At 45.1% G+C, this 22,126-nt stretch overlaps 1 protein-coding gene across 6 annotated transcripts in view; it reads right to left on the bottom strand.

Moving 5' to 3' along the window:
* The window catches only part of col4a6 (collagen, type IV, alpha 6), a 157,469-nt gene that overhangs the window by 10,078 nt on the left and 125,265 nt on the right, over positions 1 to 22,126 (bottom strand). For all 6 annotated transcript variants that reach the window (XM_077229510.1, XM_077229512.1, XM_077229511.1 and 3 more), the window contains 11 exons: positions 12,471 to 12,641; positions 12,040 to 12,183; positions 11,767 to 11,889; positions 11,325 to 11,506; positions 11,006 to 11,069; positions 10,783 to 10,857; positions 10,547 to 10,651; positions 10,339 to 10,446; positions 10,120 to 10,191; positions 9,902 to 10,021; positions 1,311 to 1,427 (listed from right to left, as the gene is read on the bottom strand). In XM_077229510.1, the coding sequence (XP_077085625.1) occupies positions 1,311 to 1,427; positions 9,902 to 10,021; positions 10,120 to 10,191; positions 10,339 to 10,446; positions 10,547 to 10,651; positions 10,783 to 10,857; positions 11,006 to 11,069; positions 11,325 to 11,506; positions 11,767 to 11,889; positions 12,040 to 12,183; positions 12,471 to 12,641 (1,281 nt within the window). The remainder of the gene's footprint in view (positions 1 to 1,310; positions 1,428 to 9,901; positions 10,022 to 10,119; positions 10,192 to 10,338; positions 10,447 to 10,546; positions 10,652 to 10,782; positions 10,858 to 11,005; positions 11,070 to 11,324; positions 11,507 to 11,766; positions 11,890 to 12,039; positions 12,184 to 12,470; positions 12,642 to 22,126) is intronic.

The raw sequence follows: 22,126 nt of genomic DNA, 5'->3' as shown, positions 1-22,126 counted from the left end.
CAAATCAAGCTTCTTCCATTTGAGGCAGGTGGCCAAAAAAAGCCAATTCTGTCAAGACAGCACTTTGAGACTATAATCCATGCCTTTATAACTACTCGGCTGGATTATTGTAATTCATTGTATGTGGGGATTAGTGGGTCCTCCATCACTCGTCTGCAAATGGTACAAAATGCAGCTGCGCGTCTTAACTGGCACACATAAATATGAGTACATTTCCCATATTTTAGCTTCACTACACTGGCTGCCTATTCAATTTAAGATCCATTTTAAAATTCTGTTATTTGTTTTTAAATCCCTGAATGGTCTTGCCCCGCCATACCTCTCTGAGCTTATACACTCTTATAAATCCGTCCGCTCTCTCAGGTCATTTGATCAGCTGCTCCTGAGTGTGCCTAAAACTAAGCAGAAGCTCAGAGGGGACCGTGCCATTGCTGTGTCTGCTCCTTGTTTATTGAATGATCTGCCTCTGCACGTTAAGCAGGCCTATTCTTTATCTATTTTTAAAACCCGACTTAAAAGCCATCTTTTCTCTGTGGCCTTTGACACCTAGAAAGATGTAGATTTTATTTTGTTTTTATTTCTCATTTTGATTGCCTTTATTGTGTGGCTATTATTATTTGTACTCATGCTTGTATGTTTGTCAATTCATTGTTTATTGTTTTGTAATTTTTTGCCTCATGTGATTATTTTTCTGTACAGCACTTTGGTCAACTTTGGTTGTTTAAAAGTGCTTAAATAAAGTTGGATTGGATTGGATTGGATACATGACAGTCAAAACTATTCAGCCACTTACTCTTAATTTTTCACTGACACACCAGGTAAGTACATTTTGACAGCTAGTGAAGTGATATCAAAGTACCATAGCAGAGAACACAGTCTGAACGTACCAGATCAATGATACAGCCCAAAGGGGAGTGAAGGTTTGAAAATCGTATTTCATTAGGTTATTTCCTGAATAATTGGTATGTCATGGTAATACTGCATTTAAATACATAAAATTTTGGATAGGCTAACGTTATATTTTATGACATTTTTTTCAGTACCCCCCCAAATACCCCCTGTAATTCGAACTATACCAACAAATGATCCAGTTCAACTGATTTCACAGTATCACAAACACTATGGGCAACCGCCATTACAAAAGGTGAAGTTAACGGTCAAAGAGAAACAGATCAAAGTGGATACAACTGTTAGCCCTCTAGATCAAATATCTTTTAGTTTTTGATATATACAGCCTAAGAAAGGTTCAGCTTAAACTTAGAGAAGCAACAAAAAGTAATCAGAAAAAAGAGAACAGAGATGTCCTGTACCTTCTCGTCCATCTAATCCTGGAAGTCCAGGGTCTCCAGGAGGACCTGGGATATTAGAAGGACTAGGTGGCCCAGGTGGGCCAGGATTACCAGGGTAGCCTCTAAAACCAGAAGGACCTGAAAGACAAAATTTCACAATCATCAAATACATAAATTAAAATAAAACAGCAAAGTAATGACCCCATGATTGCTCGTTTTCTTTTTAGAACACATCTCAGTGGCCTTGTGGAAATTAATGTAAAGTGTTCATCGTAGGACACACCAACAACAACAACAACTGTGACGAGATCTGTCGTTTCGACAGCTCGGACCATTCATTCAATGTAAAGTGTGATTCCCACTCCAATCTTCAAAGAAATGGCTAAAATGTCTCAAATCTTCTTTCTATTTATATTTTATAATAGATTTTATAATAGTTGTTTGTATTTATGGAATGTCCACATTTTTTTTGTATACTCATAATTTTGCTGGCGGACAATAGAGATTCTTGAGTATTGTTGAGTACGGACTGTCTCTTTCTCTCTCACACACACTATGTTGCCCATTCAAGTATTTTCAGTTTTAGTTTCTTATCTTTTGTAACTGTATTCATACATCTACTGTTAAAATGCAGTGCTCCTATGCATTTGTAGGCATAGGAGGGAGAGGTTATTATGTGAGTATAGGATACCATAAGTCTGAATGGACATCCATGACATGCGGAGTCCCTCAAGGCTCAATTCTTGCGCCACTCCTATTCAACCTGTACATGCTCCCAATGAGCCAAATAATGAGAAAGAACCAAATCGCTTACCACAGCTATGCAGACGATACACAGCTCTACTTAGCCCTAACGCCTAACAACTACAGCCCCATTGACTCCCTGTGCCAATGCATTGATGAAGTACACAGTTGAATGTGCCAAAACTTTCTTCAGTTAAAAAAAGCTAAAATGAAGTCATTGCATTCGTATTTGTCATTATAAAGATGAAGTTCTCAAGGTGAACGCATACCTTCACTCAAACAAATAAAAATCAAGTCAGGAATCTTGGTGTGATTCTAGAGTCAGACCTTTGTTTCAGTAGTCATGTCAAAGCAATAACTAAATCAGCATACTATCACCTGAAGAATATTGCAAGAATTTGTCACAGAGTTTGGTTGTGTTCCCTTGTTTATCAATAGAGGTCCTAGTTCTCACGGTGTCCTTCACTTTTGACTTCAATTCCCAGCATTCTGTCTGTCACTGTCACTCGTCAGTTCATTGCACTCAGCTGTTCCTTGTAATCATTGTTCCCAGCTGTTCTGTGTTAGTCTTGTTAGATATGTGTATATATTCCCTGTCTGTGTTAGTATGTGTACGGAGTCGTTACTTTATGTCCTCACACTTCTGTGTCCTTCCTTTGCCTAAGTCTTGTTTGCGTTTTATGTTTTGGACTGCCTTTGTGGATATTGAACCTTGCATGGACTGGATGACTACGAGTTTGGATTGCCCTTTAAATAAAAGACTGCTGCTTTTGGATCTTCTGTCCCCCGTGTGTTTTCGTGACAGAACGACTCCGTCAACTCAGGTCCAGTGGTATGTTTTTTAATATCTCTTCCCCAGCCACCGAGCGGGAGAGAAGGGAGTTTTTTAAGGGGACCCGGTTGGTCAAGTATTGCGGGTCCCGTGGAGGTCACAGTGGAGGATGTAGTCGGGAGATGATCCCCGTTCCGGTGGTTCCGGTTCCAGCGAGAGACTGTTTACGTCACGTCTGCCCAGCGAGAGACTGTTCACGTCACGTCTGCCCAGCGAGAGACTGTTCACGTCACGTCTGCCCAGCGAGAGACTATTCACGTCACGTCTGCCCAGTCAGAGACTGTTCACGTTCCGTCTGCCTTCATGGACCTGGACTATCTGGAGCGTCTGGCTCGGATCCTGGGCATTCCCGTGTCTGCTGTCCCAGAGCAGGAGCCAGTGTCTCCTGTCCCAGAGCCGGAGCCAGTGTCTGCTGTTCCAGAGCCGGAGGCAGAGCCAGTGCCTGTTCTAGAGCCGGAGGCAGAGCCAATGCCTGTTCCAGAGCCGGAGGCAGAGCCAATGCCTGTTCCAGAGCCGGAGGCAGAGCCAATGCCAGTTCCAGAGCCGGAGGCAGAGCCAATGCCAGTTCCAGAGCCGGAGGCAGAGCCAATGCCTGTTCCAGAGCCGGAGGCAGAGCCAATGCCTGTTCCAGAGCCGGAGGCAGAGTCAGTACCCGTTCCAGAGCCGGAGGCAGAGCCAGTGCCGTCTGCCTTCATGGACCTGGACTATCTGGAGCGTCTGGCTCGGATCCTGGACATGCCTGTGTCTACTGTCCCAGAGCCGGAGCCAGTGTCTCCTGTCCTAGAGCCGGAGCCAGTGTCTGCTGTTCCAGAGCCGGAGGCAGAGCCAGTTCCCGTTCCAGAGCCGGAGGCAGAGCCAATGCCCGTTCCAGAGCCGGAGGCAGAGCCAATGCCTGTTCCAGAGCCAGAGGCAGAGCCAATGCCTGTTCCAGAGCCGGAGGCAGAGCCAATGCCCGTTCCAGAGCCGGAGGCAGAGCCAATGCCCGTTCCAGAGCCGGAGGCAGAGCCAGTACCCGTTCCAGAGCCGGAGGCAGAGCCAGTACCCGTTCCAGAGCCGGAGGCAGAGCCAGTACCCGTTCCAGAGCCGGAGGCAGAGCCAGTGCCATCTGCCTTCATGGACCTGGACTATCTGGAGCGTCTGGCTCGGATCCTGGACATACCCGTGTCTGCTGTTCCAGAGCCGGAGGCAGAGCCAATGCCTGTTCCAGAGCCGGAGGCAGAGCCAATGCCTGTTCCAGAGCTGGAGCCAATGTCTGTTCCGGAGCCAGTGCCTGTTCCAGCACCAGAGCCAGTGTTTGTTTCTGTGTTTGTGTCTGTTCTTGTGACTGTTACAGTTCTTCTGTCTGTTCCTGAGCCGGTGTCTGTTGTTCCTGAGCCGGTGTCTGTTGTTCCTGAGCCGGTGTCTGCTGTACCTGAGCCGGTGTCTGCTGTACCTGAGCCGGTGTCTGCTGTACCTGAGCCGGTGTCTGCTGTACCTGAGCCGGTGTCTGCTGTACCTGAGCCGGTGTCTGCTGTTCCTGAGCCTCTGCCTGCTGTTCCTGAGCCTCTGCCTGCTGTTCCTGAGCCTCTGCCTGCTGTTCCTGAGCTCTACCATGGCCGCCCGAGGGGTCTTCACCGCCCTGGCCGCCCGAGGGGTCTTCACCGCTCTGGCCGCCCGATGGGGGGTCTTCACCGCCCTGGCCGCCCGATGGGTCGTCTGCTTCGCCCTGGCCGCCCGATGGCACGTCTGCTTCGCCCTGGCCGCCCGATGGGTCTACTGTTTCACCCTGGCCGCCCTATGGGTCGTCTGCTTCGCCCTGGCTAAGTCGTTATTTCCCGTTTTTGTTCCCCTGCATGGACCTGGCCCACCATCCCTCCCCCTGATCCTCCACCGTTCCACCTCCCTCCTTAACTCTTGTGTCGTGTTTTAGTGTTGTCGTGGAGCGTCTGGTAGCCGCTCTGTAGAGGGGGGGTTATGTCACAGTGTTTGGTTGTGTTCCCTTGTTTATCACTAGAGGTCCTCGTTCTCACGGTGTCCTACACTTTTGACTTCAATTCCCAGCATTCTGTCTGTCACTGTCACTCATCAGTTCATTGCACTCAGCTGTTCCTCGTAATCATTGTTCCCAGATGCTCTGTGTAAGTCTTGTTAGATATGTGTATATATTCCCTGTCTGTGTTAGTATGTGTATGGAGTCGTTACTTTATGTCCTCACACTTCTGTGTCCTTCCTTTGCCTAAGTCTTGTTTGCTACTCCTGGATTGTCTAGACGGCAGCAGAAAATTGAAGGGTTAGTTAGAGAAAGGAGACAGCTGAGGAAGCAATGGAAAAGAGCGGAACAAAGTCAGAAGGAGGGACTCAATCTCTTACAAAGGGCCATAAAAGATAAGCTTGCAACATTACGCAGAGCTGAGCGCCTACGGAAACGCTACAAAAAGAAGGACCGTGCGAGGGCTAATTTCTATAAAGATCCATTCAAATTCGTAAAGAAGTTATTCACCAGTGAGAAGAATGGCACTTTAAAAGCATCTAGGGTTGAGCTAGAGAGATATTTGGAGGAAACGCATACAGATGCAAAAAGTCATGAGCCTATGTCAATTCCATCAGACATCCCACCTGTCAATCCACCAGAATACCAAATGGAGGTATGTGCACCTAAGTGGAAAGAGATAGAGCAGGTTGTGAGAAAGGCAAGGGCTTCATCATCTCCGGGGCCTAATGGAGTTCCGTACAGAGTGTACAAGAGTGCTTCAGGAGTTGTACAAATTCTGTGGAAATTGATAAAAGTGGCTTGGGAAAAGCAGGTTGTACCTAGAGCATGGGGCCGAGCAGGGGGAGTGTTTATACCCAAAGAAAAAGATGCTACAAGCATCAGTCAGTCTCGCCCTATTTCACTATTAAATGTCGAAGGCAAGATTTTCTTCAACATTATTGCTCAGAGATTGTCAACCTACCTATTAAAGAATGGCTTCATTGACACTTCAGTTCAAAAGCGGGCATTCCAGGATTCTCAGGATGCTTAGAACACATCAGTGTTATCTGGCAAAAAATTCAATCAGCTAAAAAGGAGAGGAAGGAGCTCCAAGTGACATTCCTGGATTTGGCTAATGCATATGGTTCAGTGCCACATGAGCTTCTTTGGGCATCATTTGATTTTTGAAGGGTACCGATGTCGATAACAAATTTAGTGAAAACCTATTTTGGAGATTTGCAATTTAGTTTCTCAACTCCAGAATTCAGCACTACATGGCAATGCTTAGAGGTTGGAATAATGGCAGGATGCACCATTTCTCCACTGGCTTTTACCATGGCAATGGAAGTAATCATTAGGGCATCAAAATGGGTAGTAGGAGGAGAGCGCTTGGCTTCTGGGATGCGACTACCACCAATCAGAGCATACATGGATGACATGACAACCATGACTTACACGTAGCCTGCACTAATCGGTTATTGGGGAAGTTAACAGATAATATTGAATGGGCACGAATGCAATTTAAGCCCTCTAAATCAAGGAGCATCTCAATAATTAAAGGCAAGGTAGTAGATAAAAGATTATTTATTAATGGTGAGGCAATACCAACGGTTTCTCAGAAGCCAGTGAAGAGTCTAGGGAGATGGTATGATGGGGATCTAAAGGACACAGTTCGAGTGGGAGAAGTTAGACGACAAGCAGTGGAAGGGTTGAAGAGCATAAACAGCTGTGCTCTACCGGGCAAACTGAAAATCTGGTGCTTTCAGTTTGGTCAACTGCGAAGGTTGCTGTGGCCACTGACTGTGTACGAGGTTTCTTTGACAACAGTGGATAAGCTGGAAGAGTTAATAAATTCATACATCAGGAAATGGTTGGGAGTTCCACGCTGCCTCAGCAGAGTGGGACTTTATAGTAAAGGAGTATTGCAGCTGCCAGTCTCTGCTTTAACCGAGGAGTTTAAGTGTGCCAAGGTCAGACTGGAAATGACTTTAGCAGAGTCACGAGACAAATGTGTAAGGGAGGCAGCCCCTGTGGTAAAAACTGGTAGAAAGTGGTCAGCAAAGAAATCTGTAGTAGAGGCAAAGGCTGACCTTCAAATTGGGGATATCGTGGGACAGGTACAGCATGGAAGAGGGGGTTTTGGGCTGAGTTTAGCTCCTCCTAAATGGCACAAGGCAGGCCCAGCTCAAAGGAGGAAGCTGGTAGTCAATGAGGTACGAAAGCAGGAGGAGAGAATGAGATATATAAAGGCCATTTCCCAGGCCAAGCAGGGAGAGTGGATGAGATGGGAGAGTGTGGAACAACGCAAAATGGGCTGGCAAGACCTTTGGTCAATGGAAGAGAGTAGGATCAGTTTCCTTATTAGGTCAACATATGATGTTCTCCCATCACCGCAGAACCTAAACCTCTGGGTTGGAGAGGATCCCTCTTGTCCTTTGTGTTCATCATCTGCCACATTAAGGCACATTTTGACAGGATGTAAGGTGACTCCTAGCCAGGGTCGGTTTACTTGGCGCCATGACCAAGTATTGCGATGTTTGGCTTTAGCATTGGAAGGCAAGCGTAGTATGACCAATAAGTTGCCGCCTGTTCTAGCAAAACATTACACGCAGAAGACAATATTCCTCCGCCCAGGCGAGCAACCACCAAGAAAAGGTGCTAACATCAATTCTCGCCCAGGACAACTGGAAGCTGCTAGTTGACTGGAAGATGCTGGCTGATCTTGATCAAAGGCTTATTTTTCCACCTGAGATTGCCACCACTAACCTACGACCAGATATTGTTTTGTGGTCTGGATCAGAACGCATTGTTCAACTGATAGAGTTAACAGTGCCATGGGAGGATGCGGTAGATGAGGCATATGAAAGGAAAAAACTGCGGTATGCTCATCTGGCCACTGAAGCAGAACAGCGAGGATGGAGAGTCCAGGTTTATCCAGTGGAAGTGGGTTGTCGAGGTTTTGTGGCACACTCTACAACCCGGTTCCTCAGAGACGTCGGATTCAGTGGCCAAGAGTTGCGTCGCACAGTAAAGAACTTATCTGAAGCAGCAGAAAGGAGCAGCAACTGGTTATGGTTGAGACGGAAAGATTCTAGCTGTCTGTGTACAGGCCGCCATGCTACGGTTTCGTAGATTTCTTGAAAACTTGAAGAGTCTGTTGGTTTATTTGTATAGGGTGTATAGTATTTACAGTCATTACGTTCCAGTGTATATTGCGTGAATGACGGGTGGTTGGGCAGATATTGTGTTTTGCGGTAGGTGGTATGCCATACGGAACCGTTGCCACTGAAACTGCATATTAACGCACCAGAGCGGCTCGACAGCCTTAATCAAACGGGTTGGCGCGTATGGTTGGGTTGCGGAGAGATTGTGGTTAGGTCTAAGCAGCAACTGTTGGTTTATTTGTATAGGTTGTATAGTATTTACAGTCATTACGTTCCTGTGTATATTGCGTGAATGACGGGTGGTTGGGCAGATATTGTGTTTTGTGGTAGGTGGTATGCCATACGGAACCGTTGCCACTGAAACTGCATATTAACGCACCAGTGGGGCTCGACAGCCTTAGTCAAACAGGTTGGCGCGTATGGGGGGTTGGGGAGAGATTGTGGTTAGGTCTCAGCAGCAAGAGGGAAGTAGAGGTCAGTAAGCTGGGCTGAGTTGAGTGGGGAACGGAGGGGGGTGACTCTGGGATGCCAGAGTCACTGTCGAGCCCTCTTGAGGTGTCGTGGGCTAGTCGACGAAACACTGAGGACGGAAGGTGCCCACGTGAAGACCCTAGAGATGTTCCCTACTCCGCTCAATCCAGAGGGTTGTTATGGGGGGGACCGCACTGTGGTTGCAGCCGTTGTGTGTGCTGACGCGCAATACACTGCAGCTATTAACACCAGACAGAAGGAGATTCACGTCACCAGAAGGAAAGAAGCGTAAATGGATGGAGAAGCATAGGTTACTGTAAAGCTACGTCTTAGTTGGTGATTATCTTGGCGAAAGCCGAGTACACATCAGCATGAAGTTTTAACACCTACTCTCGTGTAATGGAATCATGCGAATCAGAATTAGATGCTTTGTTTCCAGTCAAAACTTAGAGAAACGTGTTCATGCTTTCGTCACCAGTAGGGTGGATTATTGTAATGGACTCCTCACTGGCCTTCCCAAAAAGACCATAAGACAGTTGCAGTTCATACAGAACGCTGCTGCCAGGATTCTGAGCAGAACCAGAAAATATGAACACATCACACCAGTCCTCAAGTCTTTACACTGGCTGCCAGTTACATATAGGATTGATTTTAAAGTATTATTACTGGTATATAAATCACTAAATGGCCTAGGACCTCAATACATTGCAGATATGCTCACTGAATATAAAACCAACAGATCACTCAGATCATTAGGATCACATCAGCTTGAAATACCAAGGGTTCACTCTAAGCATGGCGAGTCCACCTTTAGCTACTATGCCAGCCGCAGCTGGAACCAGCTTCCAGAGGAGATCAGATGTGCTCCTACAGTAGTCACATTCAAATCCAAACTCAAAACACATCTGTTTAACTGTGCATTTACTGAATGAGCACTGTGCCACTGTTCGTCCGACTGTTGGTACTGTATTTTATTTTTTATTCAAAACTGTTTTAATTATTCTGATTTCTTTTGATTATTTTAATTTCTTCTATGTAAAGCACTTTGAATTACCACTGTGTATGAAATGTGCTAAATAAACCTGGCTTGCCTTACTGCCACTGACATAAGTGGCAGGTAGACTATATAGATAGACAGGTAAAATGCTTCTACACAACATATATGCATTAAACAATTTTCATCTATAAAATCAATAGGATAGTGCTTTAAATTTTCTGAAGCTACACTGAAGTCTATACAGGTTATTTCTGACCTGAACATAATGGATGTATTTTTTATTTAAACAATCCATTAGGTACATTCATTTTTACATAATTTTTTAAAATTTTATTTTAGTTCAATTATTCAGACTTTCCTTTTCATTCAAATTAATAATTTTCTTTCCCTTATTTTCCTTTTATACAAGATATTCAGAAATGTTTAGTAGTCCAACCACATGATGAGTCTCACCAGTATCTCCTTTGATTCCTTTCTCTCCAGGGCGACCAGGTCCACCGGGTTGTGATGAGCCTCTCTCTCCCTTCCGGCCATTCACACCAGGAGCTCCAGGCCGACCACCTTCAATCACGCCTGAGGATATATGGTAAATAAGCAGTCACTAGGGTGTTTGTTCAGTTTTACAGCTTAATGTAGAATTTTATAATCAAAGGTTCGTCCGAATAATTTACCTGGAATTCCACGTAGCCCCTTGGATCCTGGAAGACCATTGAGTCCGTCTAAACCAGGTGAGCCTGGAAAACCTAAAGTAACATTTGCGGTAGAGTATTTCAGAAATGGATTCAGGTTGCTTTCTTTTAACTTGAAGAGAGATGAAAAACTACAATTGAAAAAAATACATTTGGTTTTGGCAATATATAACATCAAAATGGTACTAGTTCTTCATTAACCTTTCTCTCCTGGTGAGCCTGGAGTTCCAGGACGGCCTGCATCTCCATCACGCCCCTTCTGTCCTGGATAACCTGGACGCCCCCTAATGCCTGGGAAGCCTGGTGAGCCTATGAATAAATACAACAATAAAAACCAGGTCAGTCTTTTGAAGTAAAAACTGAAATAATTACTCCAGAATTATAAGGGTGGCAGCAAATTTCCACATACCAAATCCTGGTGCTCCTGGCTCTCCAGAAAATCCTTTCTGGCCTTGAAATCCTACGACTCCTGGGTAACCTGAATCACCTGGTTCACCAGGAAATCCTGGACCACCTGAAGGTAAAAGACAAAAATCTATTTATAAAACCAGACTGGAGTATAAAATACCAAATTAAATACAAAAAATATGTAAGAGCTGATAAATAAATATTTTATGTCCATAGCCTGAAAAGTGTCTTTCTCACCTGGGAATCCAGGATTTCCATTGGCACCCTTTGGTCCTGAGGGTCCAGGTGATGCATATGAGTCACCTTTCTCACCTTAAACATATCATTTTTAGGGACATCAGTGATGGCTGCCTTCAGCCTACTATTCAACAACCTGCATTTGCAACATGTAGTGCAGGTCGGAAATAAAGATCTTAAATGATTATTTTAAAAGGCACTGACAGAATTACACAGATCTCACCTTTGCCACCAGATTGTCCTTCAGTTCCCGGGAACCCTTGAACCCCAGGTACACCATCATCACCCTGCAGTGGAAAAAAACACAAACTGTAAGAACACAACTTCCTAGGTTAATCTCACAGTTTGAGAAGAACTCGCCCAGGTCAATTCACCCCGAAAAATAGTAATAAAGAAAAACAAAAATAAATAATTTAAGAAAAATTAAGACAGATTTTTTTGTATTTGCATTGAGTTCAAAGGTTTCCCTTTAATATAAGTGTTGGTGGATCCCTAGTAAAATTTAACATACTTAGACTGGTGCCTGAATACAGAATGCTTACCCTCAGGCCTGTTGTGCCAGGGAAGCCCATAACTCCAGGAGAACCTTTAGAACCAGGGAAGCCTGAGAAGCCAGGGATACCTGGGTTTCCAGGCTGGCCAGGAAAGCCTTTTACTTGGCTTGGAACACCAGGTGATCCAGGCAAGCCTTCACGTCCAGGTCGCCCCGAAAAACCCTTATCACCTGTTGAAAAGAGAAACATGATTCTTTTTACTGAAATTCTAATGATTGTATGACATTGAGTCATCCACTCAAAACATTCATCACAAACTGAAAAGATATCTTTGTTTGTGATGTTAAGATGTTATGAAGAGTCATTTAATTAAGTTGTGGTATAATAAATGACAAGTCCATGAACATGTCAATGCCACTAAATAGCATGAATTGACTATTATAAACTAAGGAAATGAGGCCTAACTAGATGGTCTGTCCACTTTTTGTACCTCTTGGTCCTGGGAAACCAGGCAGTCCACCATCTCCTGGGGCACCCATTTCACCCTTTTCCAGCCGCTCTACCGGAATAAGGGGAGAAGGGGGACCTGGAAGACCAGGATCACCACGATCCCCTTTAACACATAAACATATGCAATTACTACTCAAACAATCTCTGGCTTCTTTCTGAAGAATTGAATTCTTTATTGAGTGCCTTCTATGGTTTCACAGTAACCAGAAAAAAAATTATATTACAAGATGTCCTGCAAATGACATCAATATACCTTTGAGTCCTTTTGATCCAATTTCCCCAAATGAGCCATCCAACCCAGTGAAACCAGGTAAACCTTTAACACCTGGCCCACCTGGGACTCCAGGAGAACCAGGTAATCCTTGGAATCCCGACACCCCAAAAGACCCCTTCAACCCTTGGACACAGACAAAAAATATCTTCATTATGGTAAAGACACACATGACAACGGCACAATAAAATAGTAGAATTAAAATTGGCACATTTTCAATAGAATCAGACAAGGGGCATTTGAAACAATCTCTTGTTGTCTTTTTTAATAATGCACAGCATAACAAATTCCCATAGTGTGTTTTTAGGGACAGTAGAAGCAAGTTAAAAATTACTTAAGAAGTGAATCTCGAGTAGATTCAAACAAACAATAAAACATAAATTTAGAACAAGTTTTTTATGCAATCTTCATACCCTTTATTCCTGGTCTTCCTGGTATGCCTGGACGTGTTCCAATGCCAGGGGGTCCAGGAGGTCCCCTAAATCCCTGTTGCCCTGGGATACCAGGAATTCCTGGTAAACCCTTTATTCCACCAGGCCCTGGAAGCCCCGGATCTCCTCTCACACCCTTCAGCCCAGGGAAACCTGTGGAGGACAAATAAGTTAAAACATAATATTGGAATATATATATAAAAAATTAAGAGACCACTGCAAAATTTTCAGCTTCTCTGGTTTTTCCATTTATAGATATGTGTTTATGTAAAATAAACATTTTTGTTTTATTCTAAAAACTACTGACAACATTTCTCCCAAATTACAAAAAAAAATATTGTCATTTAGAACATTTATTTGTAGAAAACGACAACTGGTCAAAATAACAAAAAAGATGCAGTGTTTGTCAGACCTCGAAGAATGGAAAGAAAATAAGTTCATATTCATTTTTAAACAACACAGTACTATTTTCTTAACTTAGGAAGAGTTCAGAAATCAATATTTGGTGGTATAATCCTGATTTTCAATCACATATTTCATGCGTCTTGGCATGCTCTCCACCAGTCTTTCACATTGATGTTGGGTGACTTTATGCCACTCCTGGCGCAAAAATTCAAGCAGCTCGGCTTTGTTTGATGGCTTGTGACCATCCATCTTCCCCGTTGATCACATTCCAGAGGTTTTCAATGGGGTTCAGGTCTGGAGATTGGGCTGGCCATGACAGGCTCTTGATCTGGTGGTCCTTCATCCACACCTTGATTGACCTGGCTGTGTGGCATGTAGCATTTTCCTGCTGGAAAAAACAATCCTCAGAGTCGGGGAACATTGTCAGAGCAGAAGGAAGCAAGTGTTTTCCAGAACAACCTTGTATGTGGCTTGATACATGCCTCCTTCACAAAGACAAATCTCCCCGATTGCAGGCTTGCTGAAGCACCCCCAGATCATCACCGATCCTCCATAAAATTTCACAGTGGGTGCGAGACACTGTGGCTTGTAGGCCTCTCCAGGTCTCCATCTAACCATTAGATGACCAGGTGTTGGACAAAGCTGAAAATGATCTGATCTGATGATCTGGGGATGCCTCATCAAGGCTGCAATCGGGGAGATTTGTCTTTGTGAAGGACGCATGAGTCAAGCCACAAACAAGGTTGTCCTGGAAAAACACTTGCTTCCTTCTGCTCTGACAATGTTCCCCGACTCTGAGGATTGTTTTTTTCAGCAGGAAAAAGCTACATGCCACACAGCCAGGTCAATCAAGGTATGGATGGAGGACCACCAGGTCAAGACCCGGTCATGGCCAGCCCAATCTCCAGACCTGAACCCAGTTGAAAACCTCTGGAATGTGATCCAAGAGGAAGATGGATGGTCACAAGCCATCAAACAAAGCCGAGCTGCTTACATTTTTGCACCAGGAGTGGCATAAAGTCATCCAACATCAATGTGAAAGACTGGTGGAGAGCATGCCAAGACGCATGAAAGCTGTGAATCAGGGTTAATCCACCAAATATTGATTTCTGAACTCTTCCTAAGTTAAAACAATAGTACTGTGTTGTTTAAAAACGAATATGAACTTATTTTCTTTCCATTCTTCGAGGTCTGACAACACTGCATCTTTTTTGATATTTTGACCAGATGTCGTTTTCTGCAAATAAATGCTCTAAAAGACAATATTTGTATTTGGAATTTGGGAGAAATGCTGTCAGTAGTTTATAGAATAAAACAAAAAAGTTAATTTTACCTAAACACATATCTATAAATAGTAAAACCAGAGAAACTGATAATCTTGCAGTGGTCTCTTAATTTTCTCCAGAGCTGTGTGTGTGTGTATATATATATATATATATGAACTATATTAATGAACTCAGACAGTATAAAGCTAAAACTTTACAGACAGTATACTTAAAACAACATGTAATTAAACATGTAATCTTAACAAGCAAATGCTAATGGATGCAATGTTGTACAATAACGCATTTAGTAAAAGATGCAATAAATGTTAACAAAAAACATTTATTGATACAGTGAAGGAAATAATTATTTGATCCCCTGCTGATTTTGTAAGTTCACCCACTTACAAAGAAATGAAGGGTCTTTAATTTTTATGGTAGGTTTATTTTAATGGATATAGACAGAATATCAACCAAAAAATCCAGAAAAAAACACATTGTATAAAGGCTATAAATTGATTTGTATTTCAGTGAGTGAAATAAATATTTGATCCCCAAGCAAAACATGCCTCAGTCCTTGGTAGAGAAACCTTTGTTGGCAAGCACAGAGATAAGACGGTTCTTGTAGTTGGTCACCAGGTTTGCACAGATCTCAGGAGGGATTTTGGTCCACTCCTCTTTACAGATACTCTTTAAAATCTTAAGGTTTCTGGGCTGTCGCTTGGCAACTCTAAATTTCAGCTCCCTCCACAGATTTTCAATAGGATTAAGGTCTGGAGACAGGCTTGGCCATTCCCTGACCTTAATGTGCTTCTTCTTGAGCCACTCCTTTGTTGCCTGGGTGGCATGTTTTGGGTTATTGACATGCTGGAAGACCCATCCATGACCCATCTTCAGTGTTCTGGCTGAAGGAGGCAGGTTCTCGTCCAAGATTTGACAGTACATGGCCCTGTCTATTGGCCCCTCAATACAATGAATTCGTCCTGTACCCTTAGCAGAGAAACAGCCCAAAAGCATAATGTTTCCACCTCCGTGCTTGACTGTAGGGATAGTGTTATTGGGTCATTGTCAGCATTTCTCTGACCTCAGCCTCAGCCAGCATCTGACCACAGCACTTTCTCCCAAGACTTCTCTGAATCATTAGATGTTCATTGGCAAACTTCTGACGGGCCTGTACATGTGCCTTCTTGAGCAGTGGGACCTTGCGGGCGCTGCAGGATTTCAATCCATTGCGACATTGTGTGTTACCAATGGTTTGCTTGGTGACTGTGGTCCCAACTGCCTTGAGATCATTAACAAGCTCCTCCTGTGTAATTCTGGGCTGATCCCTGACCTTTCTCATGATAATCCGTACCTCATCCGTATCTTACATGGAGCTCCAGACCGAGGGCGATTGATGCTTATTTTGGATTTTGTCAACAAACAGTTGTCTCTGTCACGGTGTGGGCATTGTGTTTTGTTCCTTGTTCTTGTCTGTCATGTGTTTCCCTGAGTTTACATGTTCAGCTGTTCCCCGTTCTGTTGATTAGTCTCCCCATGTGTTTCTGATTAGCCACGCCCCCTTGTTATCTTGTTTAGCTTGTTTGCCTGTGTATTTATACCCTTGTTCTTCAGTTGGTGTTTGTCGGTTGTTGTTTGATGGTGCGTTATTCCCAGTTCCTTGTTCCTGTCCCTGTCCTGAGTTCCATTGGATTACCTGTTAGTTTGATTAAAGTGCTTGCATTTGGATTCACTCTCTGCTTCATTCCTGCCTACATCGTAACAGAACGACCGACCAAAATGAATCCAGCAGCACGGACCTTGTCTGATCTCCCCAGCATGAGCCGGGAATTCGCGGGTCAGATCGCAACCTTGGCCCTGGATAGCCCTGATTTATTTCAGTTCACGTGGGGATTTATTCCTCTTGCTTCTTCCTGCTCCCTCGGAGACGAGGCAATTAAATTGTGTTACCGGCTGGGGGCTAAGAAGGTCAGCCCGAGGGAGCTTCCCAATATCTCTGGTCTGGACTGGAGAGAGGCACTCTCCCGATGTCTGGAGAGCTTCCTCCCACGGTACGCCAGGTCATCATCTGACCTCCACGCCCAGCTGGATTTTCACATCCAGCCAGAGCTTCACATCAGCCACGTCCAGCCAGAGCTTCACGTCAGCCACGCCCAGCCAGAGCTTCACGTCAGCCACGTCCAGCCAGAGCTTCACGTCAGCCACGTCCAGCCAGAGCTTCACGTCAGGCACTTCCAGCCAGAGCTTCACGTCAGCCACGTCCAGCCAGAGCTTCACGTCAGCCACGTCCAGAACAGAGCCTTCACTGCTGGTCCCGTCCAGCCCAGCGCCCTCACCGCTGGTCCCGTCCAGCCCAGCGCCCTCTCGCTCTCGGAGACAGAGGAGGAAGAGGACTTCCCGCGTCCCCCAATGCCTGGAAGTCCTTCCTGTACTTCCTGTCAGCCCAGAGTCCTCGCCGCTGGTCCCTGCCGATCCAGAGACTGTTCAAGTCACGTCTGCCGATCCAGAGACTGTTCAAGTCACGTCTGCCGATCCAGAGACTGTTCAAGTCACGTCTGCCGATCCAGAGACTGTTCAAGTCACGTCTGCCGATCCAGAGACTGTTCAAGTCACGTCTGCCGATCCAGAGACTGTTCAAGTCACGTCTGCCGATCCAGAGACTGTTCAAGTCACGTGTGCCGATCCAGAGACTGTTCAAGTCACGTGTGCCGATCCAGAGACTGTTCAAGTCACGTGTGCCGATCCAGAGACTGTTCAAGTCACGTCTGCCGATCCAGAGACTGTTCAAGTCACGTCTGCCGATCCAGAGACTGTTCAAGTCACGTCTGCCGATCCAGAGACTGTTCAAGTCACGTCTGCCGATCCAGAGACTGTTCACGTCACGTCTGCCGATCCAGAGACTGTTCACGTCACTTCCTCCGAGCCAGTGTCTACGGAAAAGATGGCCGCCTCCGAGCCAGTGTGTGTGATGTCTGTTCCAGAGCCGGTGTGTGTGATGTCTGTTCCCGAGCCGGTGTGTGTGATGTCTGTTCCCGAGCCGGTGTGTGTGATGTCTGTTCCCGAGCCGGTGTGTGTGATGTCTGTTCCCGAGCCGGTGTGTGTGATGTCTGTTCCCGAGCCGGTGTGTGTGTTGTCTGTTCCCGAGCCGGTGTGTGTGTTGTCTGTTCCCGAGCCGGTGTGTGTGTTGTCTGTTCCCGAGCCGGTGTGTGTGATGTCTGTTCCCGAGCCAGTGTGTGTGTTGTCTGCTGTTCCCGAGCCGGTGTCTGCTGTTCCTGAGCCGGTGTCTGCACCGCCATGGCCGCCCGAGGGGTCTTCACCGCCCTGGCCGCCCGAGGGGTCTTCACCGCCCTGGCCGCCCGAGGGGTCTTCACCGCCCTGGCCGCCCGAGGGGTCGCCTGCTCCACCCACGGTCCAGGTCCGCCCTCACTCCATGAACCTGGCCCTCCGTCCCTCCCCCAAGACCGCCTCCACTTCACCACCGCCAGGGGGGGGCTGGCTATGTCACGGTGTGGGCATTGTGTTTTGTTCCTTGTTCTTGTCTGTCATGTGTTTCCCTGTCTTTACATGTTCAGCTGTTCCCCCTTCTGTTGATTAGTCTCCCCATGTGTTTCTGATTAGCCAAGCCCCCTTGTTATCTTGTTTAGCTTGTTTGCCTGTGTATTTATACCCTTGTTCTTCAGTTGGTGTTTGTCGGTCGTTGTTTGATGGTGTGTTATTCCCAGTTCCTTGTTCCTGTCCCTGTCCTGAGTTCAATTGGATTACCTGTTATTTTGATTAAAGTGCTTGCATTTGGATTCACTCTCTGCTTCATTCCTGTCCACATCGTAACTGTCTCCTTCTCACCAAGCTTCTTTCTGATGGTCTTATAGCCCATTCCAGCCTTCTGCAGATCTACAATCTGGTCCCTGATGTCCTTTGACAGCTCTTTAGTCTTGCCCATGATGGTGGAGAGGTTGGCATGGAAGATACGGATTCTGTGGACAGGTTTCTTTTATACACATTACGAGCTGACATTAGGAGTACTTTCTTAAAGTGACAGGACTAATCAGTGTCCCACATGGGCACATAACCAATCTGTGGGAGGCAGAATTCTAGCGGTTTGGTAGGGGATCAAATACTTATTTCACTCAATCAAATCCTAATCAATTTACAACCTTTATATAATGTGTTTTTCTGGTTGATATTATGTCTCTATCCGTTAAAATAAACCTACCATAAAAATTATAGTCCCTTGAACTTACAAAATCAGCAGGGGATCAAATAATTATTTCCACCACTGTATTTGTTGTACTGGTTGAACATATAATATCTTTCACAGTTTTGGAAATGTCAGTTCAAAGTAAAGGCTAATTCTAGACAGTACTAACAGCTGGAACATGAAACATTAATTTCAGGACTAATTAAAGATGCTGTTGTTATATCAGAAGGTGTGTTTGTGGTTAAAGGCACACAAGCACATCAGAGTTATAGCAGCGTGACAAGTTCTGAGGCTAGATTGTTAGATGGTGTTGCTCAAATTCAGTGAACCTGAAGATTAGTACTTAAACACACAAGTTAAAGGCCATCTTTTAAGTGTGAGTGTACTATGTGATGCCAGCTGGTACACTAACACACAAAACGATTTACAAGTGCAGTTTAAACCATTCCATTGATAAAATACCATGGATAAACTTTCTTAATACATGTTCAATCTAAGAAATTAGAAAGTGAATTCTACATTATTGCTATAAACAAACAAATCTCTTAGCTTAACATAGAGGCTTAAAAATCTGTAACCCTAAAGGGATAGATAGTTCACCCAAAAAATCTGTCATATACTCACCCTCTTGCCGTTCCAAACTCATAAGTCATCAAGATTAGTTTGAAAATATCTACATTTTTGTATGAAGACGATTCAATGGAACCTGAGAGATTTCAGGCCCTGTATTGAAAATCTATCAACTTTGAATCGAGAAGTTTAATCAAAGACTTCTGTAGAGACAAGATCACTTCACATGATGAACAGATTTAATTTAGCCTTTTATTCGCATACGAACAATGATCAACACACATACATAAAGCACATAAAATAAATGTGACCCTGGACCACATCACCTGAAAGCTGAATAAATAAACTTTCCATTGATGTATGGTTTGTAAGGATAGGACAATATTTGGTCGAGATACAACTAATTGTAAATCTGGAATCTGAGGGGGGAAAAAAAATGAAATATTGAGAAAATCGCCTTTAAAGTTGTCCATTTATGTTCGCGATTGTGCTGCATTCACTCACAAAAATGAATGTTTTATATATTTACGGTAGGAAATTTACAAAATACCTTCATGGCACAGAAAAAGAAAAATTTATAATTTTGACCCATACAATGTATTGTTGGCTATTGCCACAAATATACCCTTGGTACTTGTGACTGGTTTTGTGATCCAGGGTTACATATGGTAAACGGAAGCTCGACCATACTTTTTTGATGTGCGATAACAAACCTCATTGATCAAATCAATGTTTATATCCGAATAAAAGTTCTAAATTAAATTATATAAAGTGATCATGTCTCTTTAAAGTTTACAATGGAGTGACATGGAGAAATCTCTCAGGATTCGATTAAAAATATCTTCATTTGACTTTCGAAGATGAATAAAATCGTTATGGGTTTGGAACGGAATGAGGAAGAGTGAATAATGATAGAATTTCCTTTTTTGGCTGAAAAAAAAAGTTAATGCACGCTCTCCTGCACTCATTGCCTTAATTGGGAGGACTGGAAACACAAGGAAAGACAAGTGCGTTAAAAGGTAGCAAGGCAAGACTGTGAATTGTGTGTTAGATAAACATCAACACTATATTGCAGGGCATCAGGGAGGACAATATTTCTCACCTTGGCAGCCTAGTGGGGTGACCCAACACCAAAAATAGAAGAGGGTGACACCACAAATGGAAGGACGGGAGGGTGGAAATGATGGTGATGGAAAAAGAGAAAGAGTGGAGGATGACCATAAAGAAAAGAATAATGAAAACAGATATTTTTGAGAAGAAGAACACAGGCTGACGTAGACTGATAAGAAGAAAACGAGCCAACAGTGAAATATTTGACTACAACTGAAATCTCCAGTAGTTCACACAATGCTCACAAGAAAACGTCTCAGTTACGTATGTAACCCTCGTTCCCTGAGTACAGGGAACGAAGACGTGTCGTCGGGGGAGTTACTTGGGATCACTTCGAGAGAATTAAAAACGAGCCAATAGACATTGGCATGCAAGATTTGCATTCCGCGACCCGCCCACCAGTGCGGTTATAAATGGCGGAAGTTAATATTGCGCAATGCTTTTCGCTGAGCAGCCGAACAGTGTCCAGTCCTCCGCCAAGGTACAGCAACATGGCGAAGGGACAACACGTCTCCGTTCCCTGAGGGTTACATACGTAACCGAGACGTTCCCTTTCGTCCTGGGAACTCCGACGTGTCGTCGGGGGAGTTCCCTGACGAATTGGGATCCCTAATAAAACGCCACGGTGCTGGCCCCTTCCAGTGCCCGGCTAAGCTACCCTGCAGCAGTTTCTTGCAATAAGTTGCGGGAGCTAGCACGGGAACCACACTGCTGTTCAGCAAGTTCAGCTGGGAAAGCGTTCGCCCAAGAGAGGGGGAACGCGCGAAAGCCCCAGCCTGACTGAGGAAGGCCAGGAATACACATATATTTACTAGCCCGAAGGAATAGTGAAACATATGGCAGTCCCTGAGGTAGTCCCAATCCAAGGGAAATGGGAGCGTACTCGAAGGGACGATGAACGAGTCCGTCAAGGGGAAGACACGGCTGATCTGCACGTGGCATGATGGGTCACAATAAAGACCACTGGAAGTACCCAGTCTACTATCAACTCCTTAGTAGAGGATGCAGACCTGGCGCCGGGTGGTCCGCCGCGCCCAGCACCGAGGGGTGAAGGAGGATCACTCGTGAGGATCACCTCACGAGGGTCACCGACGTAGGGCGCCATACAGAGCAAAAAACGAAAGTATCCGCTGCGAGGCGGAGTTGCGTAACAAGCCGACACAACCTATTCCCTCGATCCACTGGCCGTAGCTAGAACTCGGAAGGAAACAGGTTCCACACGAAGGCTATAGAACCTAGCGAACGTGTTCGGTGTCGCCCAGCCCGCAGCTCTACAGAAGTCTGTCAGCGAGGCGCCTTGAGCCAAAGCCCAGGAAGCGGCAACATCTCTAGTGGAGTGAGCGCGCAACCTGGGAGGACAAGGCTCACCCAGAGACTCATATGCTCAGGTGATAGCATCCACTAACCAGTGGGCTAACCTCTGCTTGGAGACGGCCTTCCCCTTCTGCTGGCCTCCGTAACAGACAGAGAGCTGATCTGAGGTTCTGAAGCTTTGCGTTCTGTCAATATAAACCCGCAGAGCGCGGAAGGGACAGAGAAAAGCTAGGACTGGGTCTGCCTCCTCCTGGTGCAGCGCTTGCAGGTTCACCACCTGGTCCACGAAGGGAGTGGTAAGAACCTTGGGAACATATCCGAGCCGGGGTCTCGGGATTCGTCGACCGAAAATGCAGATCCCCGACATTCTTGAAAGAGGCCATTGCTAACAGGAGCGCTGTCTTAAAGGACAGGATATTAAGCTCTACTGTCAGCATAGGCTCAAAGGGAGGACTTTGAAGAGCTCTAAGTACCAGAGCTAGGTCCCAAGAGGGTACAGAGTGCAAAACACGAGGTGGATTTTACCTCCTGGCACCTTTAACAGTCTGAGGTCGACTATCGCGCCTAGCTTTTTTTCTTATCAGTGCAAAAGAAACTCAAAATACTCTGTTGATTTTGATCTTACATATTAAGTGTTGTACATTATTAGATCCTGATAAGTGTCTATTTTTTTTGTGGATACTCACAATAAAAACAAAGTGTTGTGCTTTTCGCCAAATAAAGAAAAACAAACATGATGCACGTTCTGCCTTCTCTCTGTCAGTTAACTCCATTCTGAA

Source organism: Siphateles boraxobius, unplaced genomic scaffold (assembly GCF_051911475.1).
Source record: "Siphateles boraxobius isolate OS27281-9 unplaced genomic scaffold, OSU_SipBor_1 130, whole genome shotgun sequence".
NCBI lineage: Eukaryota > Metazoa > Chordata > Actinopteri > Cypriniformes > Leuciscidae > Siphateles > Siphateles boraxobius.
This window is presented reverse-complemented; position numbering and strand designations above follow the sequence as displayed.